General features: G+C 41.6%; 1 protein-coding gene across 3 annotated transcripts in view; it reads right to left on the reverse strand.

Moving 5' to 3' along the window:
* Nucleotides 1–12,923, reverse strand: part of PREX2 (phosphatidylinositol-3,4,5-trisphosphate dependent Rac exchange factor 2) — a 628,296-nt gene that overhangs the window by 195,203 nt on the left and 420,170 nt on the right. For all 3 annotated transcript variants that reach the window (XM_033933977.1, XM_033933976.1, XM_033933978.1), the window contains one exon: nucleotides 5,855–5,983. In XM_033933977.1, the coding sequence (XP_033789868.1) occupies nucleotides 5,855–5,983 (129 nt within the window). The remainder of the gene's footprint in view (nucleotides 1–5,854; nucleotides 5,984–12,923) is intronic.

Raw genomic sequence — 12,923 nt, forward strand, 5'->3', positions numbered from 1 at the left:
ATGTGAATTTTCCTCAGCTCATTACCTGTACTGAGACAAACTTGGAGGATGTCTCTCAGATGATATCAGTCTTGCTTTAAGTAAAACTGTGTCCAAAGTGAAAAGTTTACAAATAATTACTGTACAATACTCAGAAACAATATCAGAAAATATTTTATTTCCTTGGGAAAAGAGGTAGATACAGGGCATGCTTTCTGGAGACACAAACAGAATTTTACAAAAAGGCATAGGATAAATAGTGTTTCTTAATCCATTCCTTAGGACCCACCTAGACAGTCAGGTTTTCAAGGTATCCACAATGAATATGCATAAGATAATTTTGCATTCTGCCTATGGCCTGGCTGTATTATTTTAAAGTTGGATTGTGTCTTTTATAAAGTCTTGCTGGGTCAATCTCCAGCTTATTTGATCAATTCATTTTCCTTTGCTACTCAAAAACATTCACGTAAAACTCATGCTTTTTTTTTTTTTTTGGTTTATCCATCAGTGAAGGGTTGTAAGTTCAAAAGATTTCATGAACGCATGCTTTCAAATCAGGCTGCCAGTTAAGACAAAGAATTTAAACAATTATTTCATGTCTTTCTCATCTCTGGAATTTAGAAAGCATTTGAAGACTTACTTATTCTCTAGATTTTGGAGTAATTAAATTCCATGATGATTGCTCGGTTGCAAGTTGATGTAATCTTTTGTAAACCGCATAGATCTGCAAGGTTATGCGGTCTAGAAGTTGATTTTTATGTTATGTCCTGAGTAGGCCCGCTTTTACTATCAGTAGCTAAGCAGGGTCAGGCCTAGCTAGTACCTAGATGGGAAACTGCCGGGAAATAGCAGGTACTGTAAGCTGTAGGGCCCTATGTTGGACAGCAGCAACATAGTGGAGCCACACATTGCATGGGAGAAGGCAATGGCAAACCACTCCATTACTCTGTCATGAAATATCCCAGGGAGGATTCCTCACTGTTCACATTGCCATGAGACAGTGGCCAACTCAGTGACATAATCCATCCATATTTGCATTCCAAAGGGGCAGTGTATGCAAATCTCTCTCATGCATATTTATTGTAGATAACCTAAAAACCTTACTGACTGGGTGTGCCCCAAGGACTGAGTTGAGAAGCAGTACTCTAGAGCCAAGAGAATGAAAGTGAAGCCCAGGGGTAACCTATAGGGAGAGGCAGTTCAGTTACAAATAACAATAAAATGGAGTGGTGAAAGAGGAAAAAGAGGTGGCTGGTAGGCTAAACGAGTTCTTCTCGTCGGTCTTTACAATAGAAGACACATCCAGTGTGCCAGAACCAGAAAAAATCTTCAGGGGAGATCAAGAGGGGAAATTATCATGCATGGAGGTAAGCCTCGAAGACGTTCTCAGGCAGATAGATAGATTAAAAACTGACAAAGCTCCGGGCCCAGACGGGATCCACCCGAGAATACTGAAAGAGCTCAGAGATGAAACAGCAGAGTTACTGCGGCATATTTGCAACCTGTCCTTGAGAACAGGGGTAATCCCGGAGGACTGGAAGATAGCGAATGTTACACCGATCTTCAAGAAAGGATCGAGAGGCGACCCGGGAAACTACAGACCGGTGAGCTTAACCTCTGTTCCGGGGAAGATGGCCGAATCACTGATCAGGGAAGGTATCAATGAGCATATAGAAAAAAATAATCTGATGAGATCAAGCCAGCATGGTTTCTGTAAAGGCCGATCATGCCAGACGAATCTACTGCATTTCTTTGAGGGGATAAGTAAACAATTGGACCAAGGTGACCCCGTAGACATCGTATATCTAGATTTCCAAAAAGCCTTCGACAAGGTGCCCCATGAATGCCTACTGAAGAAACTGTGGAGTCACGGGGTGGAAGGGGACGTGCACAGATGGATCAAAAATTGGCTGGCGGACAGGAAGCAGAGGGTAGGAGTAAAGGGGCACTACTCTGACTGGATAGGGGTCACAAGTGGTGTTCCGCAGGGGTCAGTGCTGGGACCACTGCTGTTCAATATATTTATTAATGATCTAGAAACGGGGACAAAGTGCGAAGTTATCAAGTTCGCGGATGACACAAAACTCTCCAGAACGTTCAGAACTGTTGAGGAATGCAAAATCCTGCAGAGCGACCTGAACAAACTGAGTGAGTGGGCGAAAAAATGGCAGATGAGCTTCAATGTGGAGAAATGTAAGGTCTTGCACATAGGGAAGGGGAACTCCAGGTACAGCTATACGATGGGAGGGAGGGTACTCGGGGAAGGCAGCCAAGAAAAAGATCTGGGGGTATTGGTGGATAACACAATGAAGCCGGAGGCGCAATGTGCAGCGGCCTCAAAAAAAGCGAGCAGAATGCTGGGCATTATCAAAAAGGGTATCACTACCAGAACGAAGGAAGTTATCCTGCCACTGTATCGAGCAATGGTGCGCCCATATCTGGAATACTGCATCCAATACTGGTCGCCATACCTCAAGAAGGACATGGCAATACTCGAGAGGGTCCAGAGGAGAGCAACGAGGATGATAAAGGGTATGGAGAACCTCTCATATGCCGAACGGTTAGACAGGCTGGGGCTCTTTACCCTGGAAAAGCGGAGACTGAAATGGGATATGATACAGACTTATAAAATCATGAAAGGCATAGAGAAGGTGGAGAAGGACAGATTCTTTAGACTAGCAGGGGCAACTAAAACAAGAGGTCACTCAGAAAAACTGAGAGGAGACAGATTCAAAACGAATGCAAGAAAGTTCTTCTTCACTCAACGGGTGGTAGACACCTGGAACGCGTTTCCCGGAGAGGTGATAAGCCAGAGTACAATTCTGGGGTTCAAAAAGGGACTGGATGACTTCCTGGAAGTGAAGGGAATAACGGGGTACAGATAGAGGTTTACCTCACAGGACACTGAGCAAATAGGGTATGGACTTTTTAGGTTAGGTAGGGAACATTTTCAGGTCATGGACCTGGAGGGCCGCCGCGGGAGCGGACTGCCGGGCGCGATGGACCCCTGGTCTGACCCGGCAGAGGCAATGCTTATGTTCTTATGCCTGAACTGTGCATCCAAGAAGGCTCTAAGGCAGGATTGTCCAAAGTCGGTCTTCAAAGGCCACAATTCAGTTGGATTTTCAGGATTTCCCAATGACTTTGCATGAGATCTATTTGCATGCACTGCTTCCATTGTATGGAAATAGATCTCATGCATATTTGTTTGGAAATCCTCAAAGCCCGAAATGGCAAGGGCTGAGGTTGGACACTCTTGCTCTAAGGCAGAGCTGCCCAAGTCCGGTCCTCGAGATCTACTGGCAGGCCAGGTTTCCAGGATATCCACAATGAATATGCATGACAGAGATTTGCTTGCACTGCCTTCTTGGTATGCAAATCTCTCTCATGCATGTTCATTGTGGATATCCTGAAAACCTGGCCTGCCAGTAGATCTCGAGGACCGGACTTGGGCAGCCCTGCTCTAAGGTAACCTGCACAGAGTGGCAGTTATAACTGAAATACCTTCTGGACAGGCTAGATGACCTCTTTTCTGTCTTTATCTGTTGTTAACAACAGAAGCACCAACAAGTTCCACAGAACACCAAAGGAAAGCCAAAAACAAAAACAGTACTGTGGAAGCAAAGTTCTTGATGTAAAAAAATTTAATTGCAGCGATTCTTCACAAGTTGAAAGCTAATTCAAGTGATGCAGTCAAAATAAAGTCAATATGTATAACACACAGCAAAGATTATGGTGCGGACTCAACAAGACCTGTGTTTCGGCTGTAATCACCTTCTTCTGGGATCCAAAAACTGAATGTCACAATATTTAGTTATGGTAAAAAAGCGGCAAAAAGTGTGTTTGTAAAGTCGTTAAGAACTGACAGTGTTGTACGCACCGCACATCAAACGCTGTCAGTTCTTGGCGATTTTACGAACATACTTTTGGATATTTTATAACATAACCAAATATTGTTGCATTCGGTGTTTGGACCATGTTGGGTCCGCACCATAATTTTTGCTGTGTGTTTGGCCTAGCCCTAGCCCCACTTTACTTAGTTGACAGATTTTTAGTAGCTTCCCAAAAGAACAGTAGAAGATCGTATGCCCTTTTTGTATTTCTCTCCGTTAAGAGTTGTAAAAGCAAGAAATAGCATGGTCATACTCTCTCATTTCAAGCAGCTTTTCATGATAAGGATTTCCGACCGCTGTTATCTATATCTCATTCCTATGAACACTTCAGAAAACAATTGAAGTCTTACCTTTTTTCAAAATATTTGGTCGATTAGATTTCTATTGTTTCCTCTCTTTGTTATCATGTAACTCTTGTAAACCGCATTGAACTTAAGGTTATGCAGTCTAGAGATCTGATGTTATGTTATGTGTTATATATATTGACTTTATTTTGACTGCATCGCTTAAATTAGCTTTTAACTTGTGAAGAATCACTGCAATTAAAAATTTTTATATCAAGAACTTCACCTTCACAGTACTATTTTTGTTTTTATCTGTTGTCATTCACTATGGGCTTAACATTTATTGTGATATGAGTAAACCTACCTGGTTAAATCATGCTGACTGAGTCCAGGGCTGATACTTGGCAGCACATAACTGAAGAGTGCCAGTAAACATTAGGGATGGCCATTCATTTGTAACAATATGGGAAATGTCAGTGACCAGGGGTGGGGAACAAGTGTCGCAATGCAGTCAGGTTTTCTCCAATGAATATGCATGAGATCTATTTGCATACAATGGAGGCAGTGCATGCAGATAGATCTCATGCATATTCATTGGGGGAAATCCTGAAAACCCGACTAGATTGCGGCCCTCATTCCCCATCCCGGTCAATGACATACCCCATGCTGTTGCAAGTCATTATCAAATGATGCAAAAAGAAAAACCACACTCAACAACTTTGCTCCTGTGACAAAAAAATGGCCTCGGGACAATGAAAAAAAATGAAATTTCTCAGATGCAACATGGAAAATGATACAAAACAAAATTTTCCTGGGTGCTCATTTCTTCTGAATATTACCACATATGGCAATGACACTCTCTACTCCTGGGGATGTATAGGGGCAGAGTCAGGCGTAATCTGGGCACTGATTGGATAAATAATATAACATAAGTTTCTAGGCATATTCTATAAAGTGGTGCATGTAAATTCTAGTGTGTGGATCTGAAAAGGGGGTGTGGCCTGGGGAGAAGCATGGGCGGGTCATGGGCATTCCTAAAAGTTAGGCCAACTATTATAGAATACTCCAATGTATGCACAACTTAGGCACATGCAATTTAGGCTTGGTTTTCATTGGCATAAACGCCTTGCCTAAATATTAATTGCACAGATGGGAGTAATGCATGGTTCTATAAACCGTACCCAACTCTGAAGATGGTTTTATAGACAACCACTAAATGCCAATTTTTAAGCATCGATTTTTTTTTTTTTTAGGCAACAATATAATGAATTTACTCCTGAGTCAATAATTGCTGCAGAGGCCAGGTTTTTCAACACTGCTTTCAGAGCTCCTTTACATACATTACATGACTGCAGCCAGTCTGTGCTTTTTCAACAGGTACAAAATAACTAAGGGCTCCTTTTACAAAGGTGTGTTAGGGCCTTAACACGCAGAATAGCACGCGCTAAAAAGCCACGCGCGCTAGCCGCTACCGCTTCCTCTTGAGCAGGTGATAGTTTTTCGGCTAATCTGGTGCATGCGCTAAAAACACTAGTGCACTATGTAAAAGGAGCCCCAAGTCATTATTGATACTTATTAGCTCTTTTGGTATTCATTTTTATTATCTGGTACCTTTGGTAGACCGTTGAAAACCTAATTTCTTTCATTTTTCATTCACTGTACATTAATAAGAAATTTATGGTTGCAATTTTCACAAACCTTCAACACATTTTCTTATGTTCTGTGCAAGATTCCGAACACTGCTGGGCAGATTCCAAGGGTCTTGTTTGATGTGAAGTCGTAAGCGTTTTGGACAGCTAAGCTTCGGTTCCATTTCCTGTTGGAATTCTGACAAAAGGGCAGAAAAATGGATTCAAATAAGCCTCCGGAAGCAAAATCTCTGCTGGATTGTCTGCATATTTAAGATTTACTTGTCAAATGCCAAAATTGGTACTGAAATCTTTTGCTTATGGCTAAACTATATCCCTCTCATTCGTTACCCTGGCACCTAAAGCTAGCCACCAATTGCACATGGAAGTTATAGAATAGTAGCACTTGTGTGCATATACAGTATCTGGTGCCTAAAAAAACTGGCACAATAAAGAAACGATCAGCACTATTGTATCTGTTGCCATTCCCTCTTTACTCTCCTACCTCTAGTCCAGTGTCTCGCAAACTTTGTCGAGTCATGGCACACTAAACGTAGTGGCCGTGGCTCAAGGCATCCAGAAGTGAGCGGACGTCGATGCGATGTTGTCACGCACATGCGTGATGTCATCACTTCAATGTCCGTGCATGCGTGAAGGCCCTCCAGATGGGCCCTGAGCCACCAGTGGGGGGTGCTGGCAGGGAAGATGTGCAGAGAGGAGAGGCGCTGGTCCTGTAGGCACATCCTGTAGGCAGTCAGCCAGCGTCGGCGCGTCTCCAACTCCTCAGCGTCTCGTGGCACACCTCAAATCTCAGGAGGCACACAGTTTGCGATACACTGTTCTAGTCCCTTATATTTCCTCTCCTAAGTAACATGTATAAGTCTTTGTCCTACATCCGTCTTAATTAGATTTAAGCTCTTTTGAGTGGGGACCATCTCCTGTGTGTTTGTTGTACAGCGCTGCACGCATCTGGTAGCGCTTTATAAATAATAAATTGTAGTAGTAATAAATGGTGCTCTGTGAGAACTAGGGGCTCCTTTTACTAAGCTGCGCTAGCGGTTTTAGCGCGCGCTACAATGCCGCACGTGCTAGGCGCTAATGCCCCCATTGAGCTAGTGTTAGTTTTTGGCATGTAGGGTGGGGTTAGCGCATGCGGCAATGTAGCACACGCTAAAAACGCTAGCGCACCTTATTAAAAGGAGCCCTAAGTTTGAAGTAATTTCAAACAGTTTAGCTAGTTAATTTAAGGAAAAATCAAAAGCAGCAATAAAAGCAAAGTTCTTTGAGCTACAGTTATACACTTATACACTAGGGCAGACATGGGCAACTCCAGTCCTCGAGGGCCAGAATCCAATCGGGTTTTCAGGATTTCCCCCAATGAATATGCATTGAAAGCTGTGCATGCAAATAGATCTCATGCATATTCATTGGGGAAATCCTGAAAACCCGATTGGATTCTGGCCCTCGAGGACCGGAGTTGCCTATGCCTGCACTAGGAGATGGAACGTTGGAAAGTTATCCTGGAAAAGCAGTAAAGTGATTGTGTGGTATAGGAGAAAGGATTGGCTTTTGTCTAGCAAGAGTCTGCATTTGGTATTGTCATCAGTTAAAATTTTAGAAGAGATTGTGTTATGGCAGGGGTAGGCAATTCCGGTCCTCGAGAGCCAGAGCCAGGTCAGGTTTTCAGGATATCCACAATGAATATGCATGAGATGGATTTGCATGCACTGCCTCCTTGAGATGCAAATCTATCTCATGCATATTTGTTGTGGATATCCTGAAAACTTAACCTGGCTCTGGCTCTTGAGGACCGGAATTGCCTACCCCTGTGTTATGAATTTGTCTTGTTATGGGGGGTGGTAATAAGGTAGACTACAATACAATGGAATAAATAAATAAAAGCACCCTCTCTTCTGGAGCACAGTGTACCAAAAGAATAGATACAGTATATTTAAAATCCTCTCAGCATAAAAGGTATACAGAAGCACAGAAATCTCATTTAACTGCAGAGTGCGCCAAAACAGCACTCCTCCTCCACCTCCCATTCCCACTCCTTCATTAAGTTTTCAAAACTCTAGAACAATCTGTGGCCAAATATCTGGAAATATTCAGCCTGCTCCATTTTTTCTCACGCTGCATAAAAATGTTGGGTCTGACTCAGGGGGATATCATATCTGTCCTGTGGAAGATTGATTCCTATACTGAAGCTTTTTATATGATTCAGTTTGGTAGAGCAGAGGTCCCAGAGACAGAAATGCCTGATTAATGACTGTTTGACTCTCTTGTCCAAAGTAATTCAAAGAAGAGAATATTTGCCCCTTTAATAGACAAAGGGTCATAACAGACAATTCTATTTGTTCATTAAACCCCAAACACTCTATAGTGAGAAATCAACATGTAGTGAATAAATCAATCAAAATGGTGCTAATAAAATTGTTCATAAAGACGCTATTAAAGATGATGGCCAGATGTTCAATGTTGGGCCATTTCTGCTGAGTGGCATTGAATATCCAGTTTATTGTTGTCTGGCTGGCTAGGTTTATAAAGGGAAAGGGAAAGAAGGTACCAAACTTTGAAGCAAAGCAAATCCAACAAGAAGAGGCACTGGAGATGTCAAATCCAACCAAGTGGTCAGAAATCCTTTATTTTCAGTTTGTATCAAAGTTTTAAAACAAGCAAAGTTCCAAAAGACGAAGTCCCAATTTTGTCTTTTGGAACTTTGCTTGTTTTAAAACTTTGATGCAAACTTCAAATAAAGGATTTCTGACCATTCGGTTAGATTTGACATCTCCAGTGCCTCTTCTTGTTGGATTAGGTTTATAGAGGCCATAGATAGACCAGCTATTTACATGGCCCAAGTTGGCCACTAAACTTAGCCAGCTAGCACTTTAAAGTTTGTGGCTAGCTGGCTATCTCATAGAAGCATGACGGTAGATAAAGGCCAAATGGCCCATCTAGTCTGCCCATCCACAGCATCCCATATCCTCTCCTCTCCCTATGAGATCCCAAATACAAGTCCCACACTTTCTTTCTTTCTTGAATTCAGACACCTCTATTGGGAGACTGGCTCTCAATAATCTCTAGGGTTTACTTTAAATGTGCCTGCCTAACATTTAAGATCTTGCATGGCACTCTTCCTCCTTTAATTCCTCTATCTTGGAATTCTACAAGATCTGATATTATCAGATCTATCCAAAAGCTTAAATTATCTTTCCCCTTGTTAAAAGACATTATCTATATTGGAAAATTAGGGAAATCTCTTTGCTTTAAAATCGCTGAGCTTTGGAATAAATTTCTTGACCAGCTGCGTAACTTGGGCTCTTTCCAATTATTTAGAAAACATCTGAAAATGTGACTATTTTCAAAAATGTAAATTCCGCTGCCCTCTATATAATCACTAATTCTTATTATATTTTCCTTTCTTTAAAACTCTTGTAAACCATGCCGAGCTCTATCTCTATAGAAAGATGTGGTATATAAGCTTAAGGTTTAGTTTAGGTTAGTTTAGAGACTATTCCACGCATCTACCACCCTTTCTGTAAAAAGGTATTTCCTTAGATTACTCCTGAACCTCTTTCTCATTCTATGCCTCTTAACCTCATTCTATGCCCTCTCACTCTCGAGTCTCCTTTCAATTGAAAGAGACTTGCCTCAATAAATAAATAAATATAAGTTCTTCACTCCCTAAACTGTACTGTTCCCTTGGGTTTTTGCAGCCCAAATGCATGACCTTGCATTTCTTAGCATTAAATCTTAGCTGCCAAATTTCAGACCATTCCTCAAGCTTCATCAGGTCTCACATCAAACATTAACTCTTAGCCCATTCCCAGAATATTGGTTGGAACATGTTATAGTGTTATTTCTCTTCAACTGTGCTGTCACTGTCTCTGGGTCTAAAGGCACAACGTGAGATGTTTGAAACTCACTTTTCTGTACATTGAGACAAACAATGTTATCCTCTTTCTCCCTCTCAGATCCTCCCTATCTTGATCTTTGAATCATTTCTCTGTTAGACCTTTTGAACTTTTATCAAAATATGCCACCGGTTGTCTGTCAACTTCTTTCAGTGCAGAAGAGAAAATGATGCTGGATTGTTAGTAAAACAGAGGAGCATCTTTGAAAGAACTCCAAGTCATCCAATTGAAACATCCTGCTCATAACGTCCCCCCTCCAAAAAACAAACAAACAAACATCCATTTCATAGCAATTTTCCAAGAGGAAAGATGCCCAGATTTCCTATTTAAAAATATGTGAGAAGAATGTCTTTATGCTGTAGACATTCATCCTGAACAACCATTTTACAAAATGAAACTTTTAAATTATAAATAGAGGAACCGAAGGCACAGGAACTTCTGGCAGCATCCTTACAAAAATGGCCAAACAGATATCCCAGCAGAACAGAAGACTAACCTAAATGTTAATGCATTGGACTAGAAACCAAGGGAAACATACAATTCCAGCTAGAAAAAAAGCCAATCAGGCTTGCAAATGTCTTATATCTTTTGGTACAGTAAGAATTTCTCTCTTCCTGGACGAAGCCCCAGGGAAAAAATTAATAGAGTTACAATGGGATTTGAGCCTGTAACCCTTGGTTTACATTCTATTATACTACTAGGCTACTTCTCTGACCCACTTGTTTTGCTCAGAAGGTCCTTATTACCTACAGCTAACATAGTGCCTGGCTTTCCTTTCTGGTATCACTTTTAGGGGATAGGGAGGCGAGGTCATGCCCTAATCCCTTCAATGGTCAGCTGCTCAATTCGAGCACCTTTGTATAATTTGGATGTGACTGAAACAGATCTAGATAAAAATGTTCCTTTAAAAAAAAAATTTTTTTTTTACACATGTATGCTTTTTCTTGTTTGAAAATTGCTGTTGATGGGTCCTACTTTTGAACCCTCTCTAGTCCCACCCAAAATACCCCCTTGGTATTTGGACAAACTGCAGTGTGAAACATTCAGATTCTAACTTTCCAAACTCAGGATCTGGAAATTTGTAGCAGATGGTCATTTTTAAAGGTGTCTTGAGGTACCATCTGCTTTCAAAATGAGCACTACAGTAAATTAATAGATGACGGCAGATAAAGACCTACACTGCCCATCCAGTTTGCCCAATAAAATAAACTTATAGCATATGATGCAAAATAATATATACTGTATATTCTTGATCTTGATCTGTCCTTGCTATTTTGAAGGCACAGAATGTAGAAGTCTGCCCAGAAATGGACATACTCCCCGATTTCTAGAGTTGCCATCAAAGCCCACTCCAGCCCATCCAGATGTGTCTAGCCATAAACAGGGCACAGACCACAGAAGTCTTAGGCTATCTGCTTGTCTGGCAGGATAAGGCTCTTGCCTTGGTGCAAATTATTGAAGCTCTGTTGATACTCCTCCTGAACAAGCCCTCGTGGCGAAACTCAGGACTGGTTTGGGGAGATACAAGAGCGGTCACATTATCTTACTATTTTCAACACAATGTAGTGGAATCCTGCTGAACCACAATTGGAATTACTCACCAGTGCTGGAATCAAAAAGATAAGTGCCTCTTCTAATAACAGCATTAATAGAGAGTAAAGAGCAAGCACTGATGGTGTTCTAGATAATGTCTAAAATATTAAGATCTTCAATAATAAAAGGGACTTATAAGTATGATGATGGTCCCTGTTTGATCTCACTGTGGATCCAATGCAGGAGATTGGGCACTGAGCACTTATATACATTGGCACATATATACACAAAAATAATTGAAGTGAATTTTATGAATAATTGAATTTAAAACCAGTGAATTTTATTTTTGCTCTAACCACTAAGCCACATTTTCCACCATGTGCACATACCCACCTAAATCCTAACAGAATACCTAGGCGCTATTCTGAAAATATCCACTTAACTTGCACAGCTGCAAGGAGGTGTACAGGAGTGGAGCATGGAAGGACATGAGAGGATCTTCCACTTACACATGCAACTTTTTTGTAAGTTATGCGCATTGGTGCCACATTTAGGTGCCCCTATTTATGCCAATCCTATAGCTGATGTATCTGCGAGTACCTAAAAGTTAGGCAGGCCTATAACGGGGTATACTCCCAGATTCTGTTATAGAAAAGGCTCCAACTGTGAAGCCTCAGGCAGCCTGTATGGGGTGCCCAGTTATAGAATTGCCCCCCAAGTGCTCTCCAGGACAACATTTAGGGGGAAATTCTACAAACAGCACCTTAACTTAGGTGCTGGTAGGCACCCTACAAGTGTCTAATTTTAATAGGGAAATGCCATTTGAAATGACAAATAACTTTAAATTTGGAGCGCTTACCAGCACCTAAAGAAAAGGTGACAGAATTGTGCCTCCAGAGGTAACTACCAGCGCCTAACTTCACTATGGGCATGGCTAATACCAGAAGAGGTGTTAGACGCCATAAAGCACATATGTAAGCGCGATTCGTGGCAAAGATAGGCACAAGAAATGTAGACCTGGTAAACTCTGGCCTATGTTTCCAGCATCTATCTTTACTGGAGGTGCAATTCTCTATAAGGCGCCATCAAGTGATTGAGACGCAATAGGACGCCGCTTTTTAGACTGCCGCCGATATTGGCAATGTATAGAGAATCTGGGTTTTAGTGATTTAGTGGTGGATGATCCCTAGCCTGTATAATCAGTGTCATCCCAGGCCAGAGGCAGCCTTGTGGTGAGTCCGGATATTCAGTTGTGGAAGAACATAAGAGCCCTACCTCATCCAGGTTTAGCTCTTCCCAATCAGTGTTTTAACTCAAAACCTCTCATTTATTAATTTTCCCGGGTGTCTTGGCTGACTAGATTGTCTGCTCCAAGGAACAGAAATTGACTCTGTAAAGCTCATCTGGCAGCACTATAGAATTTATAAACAAATCAATATTCAGATTCCATGGTCGGGCTTGGAAAATTCTACCCTGTATACTCGGTGTTCATTTCTAGATAGGGAGTGGCACCAGCTATACGGAGAGACGGGTGGCTGCTCTATTGATAGCAACTAAACTCAGCCGCTGTCCTTATAGCGATGCAGTTTAAGTTAGGAGAGCTTTCTGCTATCCTAAATTTACATATGTAGCTGCAATATGTGGAAAGTGGTGGAATATTAATCTAATCTAGTCTTCAATTTATATATCGGG

The sequence above is a fragment of the Geotrypetes seraphini genome, chromosome 2, assembly GCF_902459505.1.
Source record: "Geotrypetes seraphini chromosome 2, aGeoSer1.1, whole genome shotgun sequence".
In the NCBI taxonomy this organism is placed as follows: Eukaryota; Metazoa; Chordata; class Amphibia; order Gymnophiona; family Dermophiidae; genus Geotrypetes; species Geotrypetes seraphini.